Raw genomic sequence first — 17,766 nt, 5'->3', positions numbered from 1 at the left:
ATGTGATGTGAGAGTTCCCTGACTGACGAATACATGAAATATATCCCAGTGTTCAATCTAACGAAATAGACAGAATAACAATAACCTCGTGAAGGCTCGGTGGTATTTCTCTGAATTGTTGGTTGTTTAAACATTTATTTTGCATGTTTTATAATCAGCGATACTCATTTGAATAATGCATTGCACGCGATCGTTATGTTAACATTAGTGCCTCCATGTGTACGAAGACATGCAAACCTATCATATGAGCACAGTCAGGACAAAAAGTACCAATTTGTACTTGTCATTCGAGCTGAACCCTCAAGAATCTGCCAGTTGCGTCCTATCTTTCGGTAAATGTACCTTTTAGTGTAATTAAAGGTGCAGAAATTCCTGTAGTATAGGGGATACATTATTGTTGTTGGTACCCTGGGGAACAAAACTCTACTAGGACTATACCTTTTCCTCTGACGGTGAAGTGAGATACTTTATGCAATGAAGTAAGATACTTTATTTGCCATATGGACAAGTACTGGTATCTGTACATTGAAATTCCTTGGTATTTGCATACACCATCTTACTTTTCATGAGAAATACACACATATACACTGATCACCCATAACATTAATACTACTGACAAGTTAAGTGGATGACATTGATTATCCATAACATAAGGGTGCCATTATATATTAGGCAAGTGAACAATCAGATCTTGAAGTGGTTGTGTTGGAAGCAGGAAAAAATGGGGGAAACGTAAGGATCTGAGCAACTTTGACAAGGGACACATTGTGATGGCTAGAAGACTGGGTCAGAGCACCTCCAAAACAGCTAGAGGTCTTATGGGGTGTTTCCTGTATGCAGTGGTTAGTACCTACTAAAAATGGTCCAAGGAAGGCTAACCAGTGAACCAGCAACAGGGCACCCAAAGCTCACTGATGCACATGGAGAGGGAAGGCTAGGCTGTCTGGTCCGATCCCAGAGGAGAGCTACTGTAGCACAAATTGCTGAAAATGCTAATGCTGGCTAAGATAGAAAGGTGTCAGAACACAGTGCATCGCAACACTAAGATCTGGCTCCCTTCATAGAGACCTTATTCCTATCACTAGTTGCATGATTTGTATATGTTAAACAGAATGGCTAGCTGTAGAATGATTCCTACAGTGATTCCTAGGCCACTAGTTAGTAAGTCAAGGATGATGATTTCCTTCTTTAATAATAAAAGAAATTCATCAAAGCCAGTTAAACAGTTTCCCTGAGTATTATATTAGGCTGAGGCTGACTGCATTGATGGCTCCATCCAACCTTCTTCAACCTGTGGACCGGAGGCGAATGCAATTAAATATTTGTTCTTTGGTAATCAAGTGACAAGCTATCTAGGTGCAGTAAGTTACTAGAAATCGTATGCAAAATGTTTAATGACAATGTGAACACCCATTTCATATTTTCCCGCTGAGGGCGCTCGCGGCGTCTCCTACGTCACTACCGCTGATTTCGTGACGGTCTTGCTGATCTCGCGCATCAGCGCTGACATGCAGAAGCGGAGTCCTTTCCAATCCGAAGCAGAAATGGATGTTCCTCTCGCACTGCATTCCGACAACGCGGAAGATGTAGCTACCTCTTCGAGCTTTCGACATTTTCGAATTAAACATTTCAACCTAGATCTAAGCGTAGACTTTGATCAGAGGAAGCTGCGAAGCACCGAGACTCTGGAGCTGAAATGTCTCCAGGATTCCCAAAGCGAGTTGTGCTTGGATGTTCATCCCTCGCTTGAGTTGCATGAAGTAGCGTACAACACAGACAATAACAGCGCGGAGTGGTTGAAAGCGGAGTTTTTTACTAAGGAGTTCACTAGTTATGGGATGACACTTGTCGTGAAATTCCCATCGCCCTGGAAGACAGAAGACGAGTTTCGTTTATCCATCAAGTATGTCGCTACTGATGGACCAGGGGTAAGTTAATCCAAGAACTCGATGTTGTCACTCAGGTCTTTCAGTTAATGAGTGTAATTTAATTGAATCATGGGGTGCATTTAGCCATTTAGCAAATCCAGGCATGCCTTGACTTTATTTTTGTCAACCGGGGAAAAGATAACATTTTATTAACCTAGTCTCATAGACAGACGTGCACACTCCATCTGTTTTCTCATTTAAAATAAAATAATACTTCCGCATCGGAGTGAACCGTCTGATTGACTTTCGATTTTCTGCAATGTCAGCCACACCCTTGAATGATCTTAGAATTTACAACTTCAGGAGAGAAATTAGCTGATTTTATAACTACTACAACTTGCATTTAAATTACACGCAGAATATTCTCTACACCTTACTTTTCTGTAGAATTGTCAGTCACGTCCATAAGGAACTACATGTGTACATTTATTATAACTGTCATTTTACTGTAATTTGAATGCATGTAACATTCATCTATTATACCAAACTCCTGAAATTTACCCATCAGTTTGTATTGGTGCTATAGGCTTTTACCTTGTTTACAATTATAATTCTGTGTAAATTTAAAATTTAAGTAGTGCAAATGAATATTACATAACAACAGTTAAAATGCATGAAATACATTGATATGTGTTCTCCTCATTTTGTTTAAATGAGCACCTCTATAGATGTCCTGGTTGGACCCCACCCAGACGGCAGAGAAGAACAAGCCTTTCTTGTACACATCTGGGTTTCCAGTGCTGAACAGCAGCCTGTTCCCGGGCTTCCACTCGCCCATGGTCAAGAGCAGCTTCTCCGCAACAGTGCAGGTAATGTCTGTTTGCATTCACTTAAATCCTGCACTCTGTCTGTCCTCCTACTCAACCATAGGTCTGCTGGCTCGAGCCCGGGCAGACAGCCGGGAAGATCAAGCCCTACGTTTTCACTCAAGGACAAGCCGTGCTCAACCGGTCCCTGTTTCCGTGTTTTGACACGCCGGCGGTCAAGAGCACCTACTCGGCCTCGGTCCAGGTGAGCCCTGGAGCCCCCACCTGCAGATGAAGGACCAGGCGGCCCCAGTGATTCCCATTCAGATGCCTGTGCTTTTGTGTGTTTCTCTTCTGCCTTTTTAGGGGATTGCAGATTAACTTTCTTACAAATAAAGTGTCTAGTTATTGAGGTGTCGTTTTTAAAATGTTTCTATGTAACTTTTAAGACTTGACCTAAGTAGAATATTCCCGGCTGCAGTACTTCTGAGGCTTCATGCATTTTTGGCCAGCCCCTTCCGACTCCTCTGCATGAGCGATAACGGCCACAACTCACCACCCTGCAGGTGCCAGACGGCTTCACTGCAGTGATGAGTTCCACTAAATGGGAGCACCGCAAGGCAGACAACACCTTCCTGTTCTCCATGGAGCAGCCTATTCCATCCTACCTGGTGGCCCTGGCTGTGGGAGATCTGGTGTCTGCTGAGGTTGGGCCAAGGTGAGTCTAGATCTTTACCTTGATCGGTCCCAGTACAGTGTTGGCTCCTACTGCAATAACAGAGATACGCTCATTTACAAGAGAGACAAAAAGAGGCAGGTTTTTATTCAAGATGTATTGGGAGTAATCTTCAGACTTATCTTACTGGAGAAAGATGTATAGTATATTTACAGTATATACTTTTACAGCTTACACTACTATGCAATGACTTGTTCACTAAGAGCAGCATAAGCCTGATCTATGGTGTCAAGAACAGAGATTATCCCATTAGAATTTGGTGATCAGTGTTTGCTGACACACCACAGCACACAACAACGAAATCTGTCCTCTGCATTTAACACTTATGTGACATTGTGAGCTGGACCAGGGAGCAGTGCTTGGGGGCGGTACCTTGCTCAGGATACCTTAGTGGTTTCTTGCTGGTCGGGGAATTCAAACCAGCAATCTTTCAATTACAAGTGCGCTTCCCTAATCATTAAGCCACCACTGCCTACAAGACTAGTTAGGTTATTCATTACTCTGAGATATGCTGTTTCAGTGGCTTGATGAGGGTATCTCAGGCTGAAACATGCATATTGTTTTATTGTAAGAAGGCCAACAGTGGGGCTGGGCGATATGGACCAAAAATCATATCTTGATATTTTTTAGCTAAACCGCGATATACAATATATATCTCAGTATTGTTTTCCCATAAAGTAATAAATAGACAGTTCCATGTCAAAGCCAAATGTCCTCAATGTCACACTGGCACTATTATTAATAGACAGCTGTACATGTACATGAAAAAAATGGCTCAAAAATATCGATTTGTCCTACCTTACTGCGTTTCGACAGATATGTCTATCGATCGGTGCTACCTTACCGGAAATGTTATTGTCATTTTTAAGGGCTGAAAATGAAAGCGGACAATCCAAAAAATAAATATGTAGTCTAAAAAAACACAAACTAATGTAGCGTAAACAGGCATTGCGAGTCTGAAATACCTTATAAGACTGACTGTTAAAACATGTCAGGTAATTCGACATACAGCATAGTAAATCAGCGTGATGCTCACAGTAAAGTCTGAACAATGTATTTAATAAAATATTTAAAATGCATGAACATTGAAAACGCAGAAATAAGCTGTAACTCCAACGCAAGGTAGGACAGATCCATGGGCGGTTCTTCAAGCACGAAAAAAGGGGCTTGATTTCATTGTGCGCAGGGGCAGCACCCAAAGGTAGGACGTTTCTATAGGTTAGGATGAAATGTTAGAACACTGGCATATATTATTTTACCAACCAGGGGGGTATTTCACTAAGCAGGATTTCTTGCTTAGCCGGATAACTTGTTGGATTTATGGTAATCTGGGCTAAATGGACTATATAATCGTCTACTTAAATGTAGTTCAGACTACCTTAAATCTGTCAAGTTATGTGGCTAAACAAGAAATCCTGCTTCGTAAATTACCCTCCAGCTCCTCTTCGCTAGCTTGCCTCGTGTCTGTGCCTGTCTCCATGTTGTCTCTGCATGCAGGACTTGTGAGTGAGTGAGTGGGAGGGGTGGGTTGTGTTCGGAGGGGGAGAGGGGCGAGGCAGGGTGCAGATTTGTGAGAGACAGACTGGGTGAGGAGAAATAGGCAAAGTGGCGGCGCTATGAATGTAATTTTAAAGCAACAAACTATATCGATATAAACGATATTGTCTCATCTTTTATAAAAATATATCGACAAATCATAAGAACCCGATATATCACCCAGCCCTAGCCATCCGCTGCATGGCAATAGATCTCTCTAAAAATGAAAGTTTGAGATAGACCAGTACCTGGATACAAAGGTATTCTTCTTGAATACTAGTGTATTTACAACTTAAGAGACTTTGGAACATAATGTTGTATATGACATGTTACTTATTAACAGAGATTCTTAAATTACAAGTGTATGTTTCTAGTTTCGTAGAGATGTGGAGAGCTTAGATGTGTACACTTGCTGCAACATGAGCAAATAGCTAAAAATGTTGTGTTTGTTTACAAGCAGCGTTAGCAAAGATGCATCACATACCAGTTTCTAAAAGATACGGACAACTTATTTTTAAAATTCATCCATCAATCCATTTGACAATTGCTTATCCTGGTCATGGATATGATTTTACTTGATAATAACAATAATAAGTTTAAAAAAATGTATTCAAGAAAAAAAATCTGGAGTTTCATTGATAGTAATGTATGTTTACCACAGACTACAGAACACTTCACATATTACTTGATTTACTTTACTGTCAATATGTAAAATTAGAAGTACAACGCATGTGTCTTAATTGCTGAGGTACTGTGAAAATGTAATAGATTGTGATCATATTTGAATGCAGTGGCTGGTCTGTCTTTCCCTCAGGACACGTGTGTGGACAGAGCCCTGTTTGTTGCAGGCAGCCCAGAAGGAGTATGATGGTGTGATTGAAGAGTTCCTGGTTGTGGGGGAGAAGCTGTTTGGGCCATACGTCTGGGGAAGGTGAGGGTTCTTGTAAAGAACCAACCCAAGAGTTCCTGGTTGCGGGAGAGTAGCTGTTTGGGTCATATGTCTGAGGAAGGTGAGCGTTCTTGTAAAGAACCAACCCAAGAGTTCCTGGTTGTAGGGGAGAGGCTGTTGGGGCCATACGTCTGGGGAAGGTTAGGGTTCTTGTAAAGGACCAACCCGAGAGTTTCTAGTTGTGGGGGAGAGGCTGTTGGGGCCATACGTATGGGGAAGGTGGGTGTTCTTGTAAAGTACCAACCCAAGAGTTCCTGGTTGTGGGGGAGAGGCTATTCAGGCCATATGTGTGGGGAAGGTGAGGGTTCTTGTAAAAGACCAACCTGAGAGTTCCTAGTTGTGGGGGACAGGCTGTTCGGGCCATACGTCTGGGGAAGGTGAGGGTTCTTGTAAAGGGCCAACCCCACCCCTCATATTTGTTTTTTGGTTTCACTGTACATGAACTGACGAGATCCCGCTGGCACAGGTACGACGTCCTATTCATGCCACCTTCCTTTCCGTTTGGGGGTATGGAGAACCCCTGCCTGACCTTCGTCACGCCCTGCTTGCTGGCAGGGGACCGCTCGCTGGCTGATGTCATCGTGCATGAGATCTGTCACAGCTGGTTCGGCAACCTGGTCACCAATGCTAGCTGGGGTGACTTCTGGCTCAATGAGGGCTTCACTATGTATGCCCAGCGTCGCATCTGCAAAGAGCTGTATGGTAGGTTTGTCTTTAGGTGCCGTTTGCATGAACGATCTGGTTAATATTAGTACCTGACGTTTGTTTTTGCATCATAATATGCATTTTATTAAGATTTTATTGTGGCTCTAACCTTGCACTACTTATAGTGTATGTGAAGTGGCCTGTGGGAGTTTTAGTTACACAAAAAATGTTCTGAGGGCAGAACAAAAAAATGATTGGTTCAGAAATATAACCATTCAGATTGTAGAGGAGGTGAGTCCACGTAACTAGAGGAAGCAGAACCAAGACATCTGTTTGGTTGGTCCTGCCTCCTCTAGTTGCTTAGACCCACAAAAATCTGATTGGTTATCTCTCTGAACCATTGAATCATTTTTCATTCTGCATTCAGAACATTTTTTGTGTAAGTAAAAGTGAAATGAGCTCTAAAGAGTGGCATCAATGTTTAAAAAAATAAATCACCAACAGGACTACATTAGAATTTAGTGATTAATTGTCATTGTTGACACACCACAGCGAAATGCGTCCTCTGCATTTGTGACATATGTGACCCATATGTGACAATGTGACATAGCAGGGGTCAGCTAATTCAACACCTGGGAAGCAGTGCTTGGGGGTGGAACCTTGCTCAAGGTACCTCAGTGGTGCCTTGCTGGTCAGGGATTCGAACCTGCAATCTTTCAGTTACAAGGGCACTTCCCTAAGCAGTAAGCCACCACTGCCCAGTGAAGGTAATCTTAATTCCTTGAAACACATTACAATGGTGATATTGGTGCTGGTCATATCCCTAGGTGAAGCCTACACCAGCCTGGAGGCAGCGACAGGCAGAGCCCTCCTCCGGCAGCATATGGACAACACAGGGGAGGACCACCCGCTCAACAAGCTGCGAGTCAAGATTGAGCCAGGTTTGGCATGTTGTCGAGGTAGAGCAAGAAAACTACTGCATGGTTATCTGTTGATCTCCTTCTGCATCATTCATTCCATGCAGGTGTGGACCCTGATGACACCTACAATGAGACCCCGTATGAGAAGGGCTTCTGTTTTGTGTCATACCTTGCCCATCTAACCGGGGACCAAAGCCGTTTCGATGCTTTTCTCAAAGTATGTGATCTTCCACACTGAGAATGCCTTCTGAGTACAGCTCCATTATGCTGGGGAGACCATGTTAACTTTGTGTCTGTACTTATCTGAAAAATGCTGCATTTCAGGCCTATGTTGACAAGTTCAAGTTCCGTAGTGTGGTAGCAGAGGATGCCCTAGAATTCTACTTGGACTATTTCCCTGACCTGAAGGAGAAGGAAGTACATAAGATCAAAGGTACTCCTGTCAATCTGGTAGAAAAGAGTGGGAACCTCTCATGAGGGTTTGTCACAGTGCAGTGTCGAATGAGCTTCTCCATGCATATGATTCTCTCAGGTCTGGAATTTGACAGCTGGCTGAATGTTTCTGGTTGGCCGCCTTACTTGCCTGACTTGTCACCGGGTCAGAACCTGATGAAACCCGCTCAGCAGCTTGCAGATATGTGGGCAGCGCAGTGCCTGGACATGGCGGCTATCAACACTGTTGACATTCGGCAGTGGAAGACGTATCAGACAATCTACTTCCTGGACAACATCCTGGAGAGGTCCCCACTACCTAGAGGTAGGCCTGTCCTCTAGCCAGACACAGATTGCATAATTACTACATGTACAAACCAGTAACTGACGAACATATTCATCTTTCCACTAAACACTGTCTGGGATAAGGATTTAAGGATTTGGGAAGCCAAGAAATCCTGATGCTTAGTGTCTCACCCAAAAGGCACTGCTGTTAAACAATCACTAAAATGTCACACCTGACATATCTGAATGTCAAGAATTGTGCAATAAAAAAAATTATCAATAGGAAGAAATCAAATCCAAAACATTGCAGCCTAAGAATAAATAATCACCTTGGTCTTCATGTTGGTGTTATAACCAGTTTTTTTTTCTTTTATTAAGCAAGATCAAAACAGTTACACACTGAAATCCATTCAAACTGAGGGAGCAATTGCTTTTCTCAGTGCTACTGCAGCTCAGACACGTCTAAGAACACGGTCTACCTGATCCTTTCTAGGTCCAGTTCATGTATAGTGTACCTGTGCACGTGCGTGTACCAGTCGCATCATTGACGTCATGTCTGTGTTCCGTGCTTGGGCACGGTTAGCGATCACGCTAGTGCTGTGTCTGAATTCAGGGGCTGCATCCTCTAAAACTGCATTCAAAGACCAAATGCATCTGGCAGTGCAACAGGGTTGTCCTATTTCGAAGACTCCTTCCAATGCAGTCTATAAATACGTCCTTTTCCCGCTCTGTGACGGATGCACATGATGGATCCTTCACAGTCCAGCATGTCCCTAGATTCATTTTGTGCAGAGGTAGGTGTGTCCCAGCTAGGTGGCGCTTCCTGATAAAGGCTTTGCCTTTGCAGATCACGTCCTTCGAAAAATGCACCCCCAGAATTTGGACACAGCCTATGCGTACCCTGGATTCCCTGTCTGAGTCCTGCTCAACCGTGCCCCCGCCCACCTCTACAAGCAGGCTTGGGTATGCTTAAGCATACTGGGCCTGGGCACAGTATGCAGCAATGACACTAGTCAAACTAGACTTTGGGGGTCAAATGTGCTTGGGCATGACACAGATTGCCTAGTTTGAGTACACTGTTATACAAAGAACATAGTTTTATTTTTTTTTCTGACAAGATGCTCCAACTCTGCTAAACGGAACAGACATCTTTTAAAGGGTAGGAATTGAACAAGACAGTGTAACCAGTGAGAGAAACATGCTGCAGCTTCTCTATTGCTGGTATTCGAGTGTCTTACAAGTCTCAAAAAAGCAATCAGCTTGGTTGAGGCTATAAGATAGTTAATGTGAGAAAACCGCTGTGAATCTGGACTAGGTGCCACGGAGAAACTGGAGGAACAGTACCCCCACATAGTGCAGTCCAATAACGCAGAGCTGCGGCTGCGCTGGGCGCAGATCGTCCTCCAGAACCAGCACGAGCCCGGATACCAGCACGTCCGTGCCTTCCTCGACAGTCAGGTGAGGCATAAAGGAAAGCCTATGTAGGGCAGAATGGTATTACACCTGGTGACCACAAACCACATGTTACTGCCCTGGGAGGTGGTGACCTGTGCAAACAATCCACTGTGAGTAGATATTACAAACATATATATAAGCCTACCAGTGGTGAGACATGGAATGAAAGCATACATATCTTCCGTGGCTTACTGCTGACCCTCTGATGTTGTGTTGCCCAGGGCAAACAAAAGTATACACTGCCAGTGTACCGGGCAATGTGGAACACCTCAGAAGGGACCAAGGCCCTGGCCACCGAAATCTTCTCCAACACCTCGCACCAGCTCCATATAAATGTCCGCAACTACGTCAGGAAGATCCTCACCTGAGTGGTCCAGTCAAGGCCAAAGTGTGAAGCTTGCGACTCCAGGCAGCTGCAGTAAAAGTGACCACGGTATCACAGGAATGTTCATATGAGTTGATTAAAGGAAACATCTGATTAAAATGCACCAATACAGCAGCAAGTCGGCATTAAATGTGTTGTATGATTCAAACTGCTTTTTAATAAACACTTGATTGTAATTTGAGTTTTAAATCTACTCATTCTTTTCAAATAATCTACACCCCAATTTGGTCGGACAATAAAATGAAATTCACTTTGAACCACATAATTCTAATTGCAGTAAGCACTATTTTAGTGTATGTTATATAAGAATATATTAAATAGGTTTCCTGGCCCAAGTTAAAGAAATTATGCTAAATGGAGTCTAAATTATATGTAGTGTGTAACGGGTTGTATAAGTATGCAAGTACATATATACTGTGATGGACTGGTATCGTGTCCGGAGAGATCAACACGATTTTATCCATCGTAACCAGCTGGAAGATGGGTACATGGACGTACATATGGCATTATTCAAAGTTAAACTTGGATTACCAGGAGGGAATTCCGTTTAAGTATTCACTGATCGAGATTTAATGTTCTTATTATATCCTTGGATAAAACTGGTTGATTGAAGTGTAATCAGGATGTTTACAACTGCAACCAGAATTCGCCCCGTTTGCTCGAAAAAACATCGAGATCAGCCCTAATTTGAGTGTTTCGTTATAGTTCATATGTTGCTAAAAATGTGGTATATCACGGAACTGAGTTATAAACCTCCACGTTACCACTGATGGCCTCAGTCCTTTGCTAAAACGGCGCCTCGCACACAGAAAGGCCGCCAGGGGGCGCTGTCTGCCGCGCTGCTCCCTCGGCGTGTTGTGGTTCTGCATAAAGACGTTGGTTGCTCTGACACGATCAGTAGCTCCGTCATCTCAGCTGGTTTTCTTCCTCCTCCTTAAAAAAAAATAAAATAAAGGCATACTATAGTGCACCATGACATACCCCACGGTGAGTGTTATTTAATGGTTTCCAAATTTAAAAGGGAGGGATGGGATTTCGACGATGAAAGTTCGGCTGAAATGTTTTCTAAATTTGAAAAAAAAAAGGTCATGGTTTGTTGGTTAAAGTGCCATTTCTGTATGCGACTCTGAAAGCTAATTATCCGCTGTGAATGCTGATTAAACGAAATTGTACTGAAGAAAAGGAGTTGTTAGTTGTCTGTAAATGAGAGAGTTTTAGGTTAAATTTCCTATTGCTAATTACCCGTTTAACTCTGCAGTTAAGCTTTTTAGCGTCTTCCTAAAATGCAGCCGCTATCTAGACATTGTTAGCTTGTTGGATACGACGGTCAAGTGTAATTGAATTAGTCATTTCAGCCATATAAATGTAAGGATTCTGCGCCGTAAAAACACTGTTTGAAGTACTGATGGTCCGCTCCTACACAAGGCGTAGCCTCCCGTTGCAGGATTTGGAAGTTGTAATTAACTTAGGAGCCGTAGCTGCATATAAAAACATGCAGTTGCCGTTCTGCTGTCTCACACTCTGGTCTCAGAGTATTTGTCGGTAAGCAGAACAAGACAGTTTTTTATGCATGGCAGAAAAAAGGGTTAGGATCGTGTGCATAACACATTCCTGTAAAGTTTTCTGTAAACCAGAATAGCCATGATCATGTACAGACAAGTCTGTTGAGTATAAGAATATATGCATTACTAGGTTAACGTTACTTGTGGTGGGCTTTTTGTGGCGCTCTGTAATTTGCTGGGATGGTTAGACAGGAGGTTGATGCTTATGAATAGGGAAACTGGGTGTGGAGCTAGGACTCCATACAACTGCTAGGAAATGTAGGGGCTGGGCGCTAAGCTGTTCCTGCAGCAGGGAAAGGGGAAAAAGGCTGGGGCTGGGCCAGAGGAGCTGCAGAATGGTGAGTCACCCGGCAAACAAGCTGCGCCCTTACCAAATATAGTAAGTTTAACATCTGAATTATTTGTGGACTTGCTGCAGCCACAATTTATCAACTTTATGTAAATGTTATATTCTTTTCAAGTGAACGAGTTTTACCTGAGATGGAGGCCATTTTCCTAGAGCTAACTAACTTAAACTATCTAACATGGTTTCATCTACGCCGAGTCACGCTTGTGTTGGATTGCAGCTTTAATTATCTACGTTTGGCGTCATTCCATGTTTTGGTTCCCCCCCCCCCCATTTTTTTGTGCAGACAACTGCGGTGTTCATCGCGGTGGGGGCTGTCCTGGTCTCCACTGTGGGCCTTGTCCTGGGTGCTTATTTTATGAAAAGGAAGAAAACCAAGCTGATCACACTGCTTGATCCCGCTGTTAAATATGCCTTGAAGCTCATCGACAAAGAGGTAATATATAACACGTATGAGTGATAAGGTTTATGCAGAACGTATTCCTGCAAATATGAAATTGTTCTGTAAAACCCATGGTTTTCACACCTGTTTGGCTGCGTCATCTCCCTCTAACCCCGATTTAAAGCAGAAATGAAGACAATGTGGAAACCTGCGCTTGGTTATTCTTGAATTTACACTTTACAAAGAAATTAATCTAATTTTAACATGTAATAACCAGCATGGAAAGTAGTGTAAAACCTGTAACATTATTGGCTGTTTTACTTTACCGGTCTGCTTTCCTAGTAGTGCTGTGTAATGACACTCTTCTTCCACGCCCCTCCTTGTTCCTGGGATCCTCCCACAGACGATCAGTCATGACACCCGAAGGTTCCGTTTTGCCCTGCCCTCCATGGAGCACGTTCTGGGCCTTCCTGTTGGTGTGTTCCCCTTTTCCTCAAATTTCTCTCCAAATTCCACTTCGTTGGCTTTTTAGTTGCCAGTGAAGAACATCTTTTCACATTGTTTGACGATAAGTTGACTATGGTGCTATGTTGCACATCAAGTAAACGTTGCACGCATGTTACTGCTCACTCCGGAACCCCAACCTTCCAGAACTGCTTGAAAGCAGTATTCTTGTTGTATATAATCTGCCTCACTTGTATGTCCTGTTAGACGAAAGTATCTGCTAAAAGAATGAATGGAAATAAACAATAAGTGTAACTGTGCTTAGTATATTGTGAAATGACACTGGGAATTACCTCGGTTCAAGAAAATATTCCTCTTTCCCTTAGGGAAGCACGTGTACCTTTCAGCCCGCATAGATGGGAATCTTGTGGTGCGTCCATACACACCAGTATCCAGCGATGACGACAAGGGATTTGTGGACCTTGTAGTGAAGGTAATGGCTCAGCATTGAAATCTCTGCCTCTTTCATTGTTGATAGACTCTTAATTGATGTTTCTTTGTACTTTCGTGTGAGATTCTAGTGTCACCAGAGGGTTGTGATGTCGTCATTGACTTCTGAGGGTACTGGACTGCATTCCTCCACAGATATATTTTAAGAACATCAACCCTAAGTTCCCAGAGGGTGGCAAGATGTCCCAGTACTTGGAAAGTCTGCAGCTGGGGGAGATGGTGGACTTCCGGGGTCCTGGTGGACTGCTGGAGTACAAGGGCCAAGGTTTAATTCCATTTAATCGTCTCCATTTTTCTTACCCTATTTTTATTCTATTTTGAAACATGACAACATTTCTGCTATCTGATTTTTGTATGGGTCTCCTAATATCTGGTGGTAATCGCAAGTATTTTGTGCTACAGTATCAGATGAAAAGGAACCAAGTGCTTCTCTGCCACAGTATCGTTTTTGTCAGCTTGTAGACCTTTAATATAAATGCAGAATTCTGACTAAAATGTGGGTTTCCCTCAATAGCCCTGCTCGCATAAGTGTGAACATGCAGGGTGCTGCGGAAAAAGGTGTCAGTTTGAAGTTTGCTGCACTGTTGAGTGCTTCTATTAATTTCTGCTACCATCCTATTAGTTTCTGTTTGTAGTTGTCTATTTGTTATCCGAGACACATGCAGTAGGTGGTGGTAATGTTGACGTGCACTCAGCCTTAATTTCTGTGGAACTTATGTAAGCCAACATTACAGAATCAGTATCGTATGAAGTTTGTGTTGTCACTGGTCGTGCACATTTGTAGCCCAGTGATATTAAGCTAGTACTGATTAGGTTTACCTGATGGCTAAAGATGGTTTTGTATGAATCAAGTGTTTTTGTTGGTATTTTTTGTGTTTACTTGTCAATTCATGAAAAAATAGAATGATTGTTATTTTATTTGAATTTCTTCTCATCAGGGGAGTTTGCAATCCAGCCAGACAAGAAGTCTCCTGCAGAGACGAAGGTTGTCAGATCTTTGGGTCTGATTGCAGGGGGAACAGGTACAGTACCCTTAACTGCCATGCAGAAATGCATCACTGCTGCCATGCATCAATGCATGTGCTCAGCGGAGTCTAGCCTGGGTCTTCACTCATCCCTGGGGCAGTTTAGTCTTACTTATGGTTTTGCAGCTGTTTAGGTCAGATATGGACAACTAGTATCTTACCTCACAAACCACAAATATCAGACATTTTAAATAAGAAAACATGCATTGTTACCTTTTCACATTACAAGGATACTAGTTAGGGTGCATTTAACCAGATTTTTTTGTAGCGTGGTTTGTCTTCAGCTTGGAATGGTTGTGAAATTTCACTGAAATCCAATTTAAATGTAGGAAGCAATTAGCTTCATCCTCTTACAATGTGCACTCCATTTTTGACCCACTGCTTTGAAAAAGTCAACCCGGTGCTTTCTAATCTGACATGAAATCGAATAACCTTTGTACAACCTTTGCATTATGGTGCTCATGATAAAAATTGCTTTGTGAAGCACACTGCGGTCTCAGTCAGCTTAAAATAGAAAACAAAGTGACAGTTTAGAATTTGCAGAAGCCACGAATCAGTCCACCGGAGAAGCTGAACCCGATGTGTGGTTTAGGTGCCAGTGGATTCCACACAGCTGCAAATCTGTCTCCTTTCACCCTACGATGACACGGAATGTTTGGCATTCAGCAGTTAACAATTGACTGGTGTTCTTTTTTTCTCTCTCTGAATAAACATGAGAGTAAAGGAACAACCAGTATCAGTGAGTCATGGACAAATCATTTGTTGCACTCAATTTTGTGCTGAACTTGGACAGTTTTTGCTAATGTTGAGCACCGTCAATTAATATTTAAGCTGAGAAAATTGCAAACTTGCTCCGGCTAGCCAGAGTTCTTTTACCAGATTTGGTGCTCGTATCTAAATTACATGGCAGCAACCAGTCATTGAGGCTGGACCAGGAGAGAAGCGATTGAAATGGTAAATTGTTACCACCAGATGGCTCCCTGTACCTGAACTACTTTAGTATGTATATTGCTGCTTAATGAGATCTTGCATATAATGGCGCTCATCGCTGCTGTTTCTGCCTGAAGGTATCACCCCCATTCTGCAGCTGGTCCGGGCGATTATGAAGGACCCCACTGACAAGACTACCTGCAGCCTGCTGTTTGCCAACCAGGTGGGTTTCTCTGACCATGCAAGTAGATTTCTATTTTAGGTGCTTCCTTTAGCCTCTTGCTGCTTTTATGGCCTTTAAGAATTGCTACAGCAAAATATCCAGATGTGTAAATGAGTACAACATTTTGAGCTGATTGAGCATCTTCTCAAAGAGTGATAGAACTGAATCATTTTTTCCAATGGATGCTGAACTGTGTTTTGACGTCATGATTTTTGATTCTCCTAAAAAGAAATGTGAAATTAGTTCACTTGTTCTTTAAGTTGTGCCCGCAGGTCTATCTGAGCAGTTGGACATGCGTACCTAAAGATGTTAATGATGAAATAACTATGTTGGTGTAGGTGTAAAAATATAGCACCACTGCCAGTGATGGGTCATCCTGTATGCTTTGTGACATGTGTTTCTGAGTTGGTTAGCACGTGCCCTCTGTGTGTGGCAGACGGAGAGAGACATCCTCCTCAAAGATGAGCTGGAGGAAATCCAGGCCAGGTACCCTGACCGCTTCAAGCTATGGTTCACCGTGGATAAAGCCCGTGATGGTAGGTGCCAGAGAACTGGGGTGCAGTGGGGTGAGCGTCTGTCGCGGGTAAATGAGTTGCTGTAGTTCAACTCATTTCAAGAGAACGATACAAGAATGGAGAAGCACTGGTAATATGTTATGGTTGTGTAAGCTGTGTGCTTTTATTGTTGCACACGAGTTGCCTGATTTTGTGTGTGTGTGTGTGTGTGTGTGTGTGTGTGTGTGTGTGTGTGTGTGTGTGTACGCACCTACAGACTGGGAGTACAGCCAGGGTTTCATCAGCGCCGACATGATCCGGGAGCACCTGCCTGAAGCTGACGATGACAACATGGTTCTGATCTGCGGCCCACCACCCATGATCCAGTTTGCCTGCAACCCCAACTTGGACAAGCTGGGCTTCCGGCAGAGTCAGCGCTTCATCTACTAGCCGGCAGTCCTGAGCTGCGTCTAGATTCGAACCCAAAGACGTGGGCGTCGCCCGCATGCACTTCACTGCTCAGAATAGGCCTTGTATCTAATTGCACAATGAATTAAAAATATTAGTAAAAAGAATCCTGAAATATGGTATTTTGTTTTAAAATGCTTTATTGGCAGTCTCTCTCGCAGATGTAATCAAAGCTGTATTGTTTGGTAGGCGTAAGCTTTGTTTTTGTATCCTCAACCTGGGGCATCTGTCTAAATTACAGAGACTTGAAATGCCAAGGTTATATTCAAAGAAGTGATATAGAAATAATGATGGTGGGTTTATGCTAACAATACAGGGAAACCTGATGCTTTCATCACACACCTTGTGGCATTTACACAATTCAAGGCCTCATTGAGATAGAGCAAGACTGTCCCCAGTGGCTAGTGCTTTAAACTGTGTAATGTGCCTTGATGCATGTGTTTCTGTGGTAAATATACCAGTGTGTGATGTGGAATAGCATCCCTCTTTTCACTTTGAGGGGAAATAAGCAGGGATGCACTAGTACGCATTCACCTTTAAAAACAATACATGCGATAATCGATTGTAAAAGCTCAGTTGCGCGCTTGTGTGCATTTGCACTGCTATGACAAGAAAATACTTTGCATATTAACCTTTATACCGCAAATGAAGTAGTTAGCTTATAAAGATGAAAAATGCTTTATCTTTTGTTTTCATATCAGCGCAAATACACATAAAATCAGTGGCTTTTTATACAGTTACCTCAATCGATTTTTGGAAGTTTTTAAAGGTGAAGGCGTACTAGCGTATCAGTTGTATGCTTCCCTGAAAATAACATGTTAAAATAGCTTTTACAAACATCTTGGAGGTTGCCATGCATTAGTGTCAATGTTCTGTTTTGGCTTCTTAGATATGCTGGCAATATGCGTTTATCCTGTAGGAGGGTGGCAGACTTTTTTTGGTTTTCCCCACTTTCAATTGAAAGTTTGCTTTTGTTGATGTGAGAAAATTGGCCCCGCCTCTGAATTGTCTGTACCGGAAAGTGCCCAGTGATTTTTTTCCGTATGACCATATGCTGACATCCAATCAGATGACAACTGTGACTCTGTGGGACTTCTGGGGTTTGATTGGGACTACACGAATACATATGTATGTCTTGGTTTTTCAAACCTTCAGGTTTCAAAATGTATTGCAGAATATTCATCATTAAACTTGCTACTTTTAAAGTTGTCATTTTATTAAACGTGTACGATGTTCACAATGAAAAGTGCAAGAGGGTACATGGGGGAAAAAAGTGGTTTATTTTTGGATTCACAGAGCTTGCATTACGGTTTTCTGGCTTGAAGTATGAGGATGAAAGAATCATGGAGAGTAATGACAGTTTCC

General features: G+C 42.7%; 2 protein-coding genes across 6 annotated transcripts; both read left to right on the top strand.

The window, feature by feature from the left end:
• Positions 1-1,474: 1,474 nt before the first annotated feature.
• LOC125747048 (arginyl aminopeptidase (aminopeptidase B)) lies at positions 1,475-10,193 on the top strand. 4 transcript variants are annotated; one of them, XM_049021738.1, is made up of 11 exons: positions 1,475-1,928; positions 2,799-2,939; positions 3,241-3,392; positions 5,761-5,877; positions 6,362-6,597; positions 7,368-7,481; positions 7,565-7,677; positions 7,785-7,893; positions 7,993-8,217; positions 9,493-9,635; positions 9,854-10,193. In XM_049021738.1, exons 1-11 carry the CDS (start codon positions 1,509-1,511, stop codon positions 9,998-10,000), a joined length of 1,917 nt encoding a protein of 638 aa, XP_048877695.1. In that variant the 5' UTR covers positions 1,475-1,508; the 3' UTR covers positions 10,001-10,193. The 4 variants fall into 4 exon arrangements, with proteins under 4 accessions (XP_048877695.1, XP_048877697.1, XP_048877698.1 ...); XM_049021740.1 differs by lacking the exon at positions 2,799-2,939 and adding an exon at positions 2,597-2,737 and having other exon boundaries at positions 1,477-1,928; XM_049021741.1 differs by lacking the exons at positions 1,475-1,928; positions 2,799-2,939; positions 3,241-3,392; positions 5,761-5,877 and adding an exon at positions 5,969-6,035.
• A 659-nt stretch (positions 10,194-10,852) lies between these two features.
• Positions 10,853-17,606, top strand: LOC125747050 (NADH-cytochrome b5 reductase 1). Of its 2 annotated transcripts, none has more exons than XM_049021745.1 (9): positions 10,853-11,004; positions 12,212-12,361; positions 12,711-12,783; positions 13,138-13,244; positions 13,397-13,526; positions 14,200-14,283; positions 15,354-15,439; positions 15,876-15,975; positions 16,211-17,606. In XM_049021745.1, the coding sequence occupies exons 1-9, from the start codon at positions 10,990-10,992 to the stop codon at positions 16,381-16,383; spliced, it is 918 nt and encodes a 305-aa protein (XP_048877702.1). In that variant the 5' UTR covers positions 10,853-10,989; the 3' UTR covers positions 16,384-17,606. The 2 variants fall into 2 exon arrangements, with proteins under 2 accessions (XP_048877702.1, XP_048877703.1); XM_049021746.1 differs by lacking the exon at positions 10,853-11,004 and adding an exon at positions 11,269-11,917.
• Positions 17,607-17,766: the final 160 nt, after the last annotated feature.

The sequence above is a fragment of the Brienomyrus brachyistius genome, chromosome 8, assembly GCF_023856365.1.
Source record: "Brienomyrus brachyistius isolate T26 chromosome 8, BBRACH_0.4, whole genome shotgun sequence".
Classification (NCBI taxonomy): domain Eukaryota; kingdom Metazoa; phylum Chordata; class Actinopteri; order Osteoglossiformes; family Mormyridae; genus Brienomyrus; species Brienomyrus brachyistius.
The sequence above is the reverse complement of the archived record's forward strand: the minus strand, read 5'-3'. Positions and strand labels throughout refer to the sequence as shown.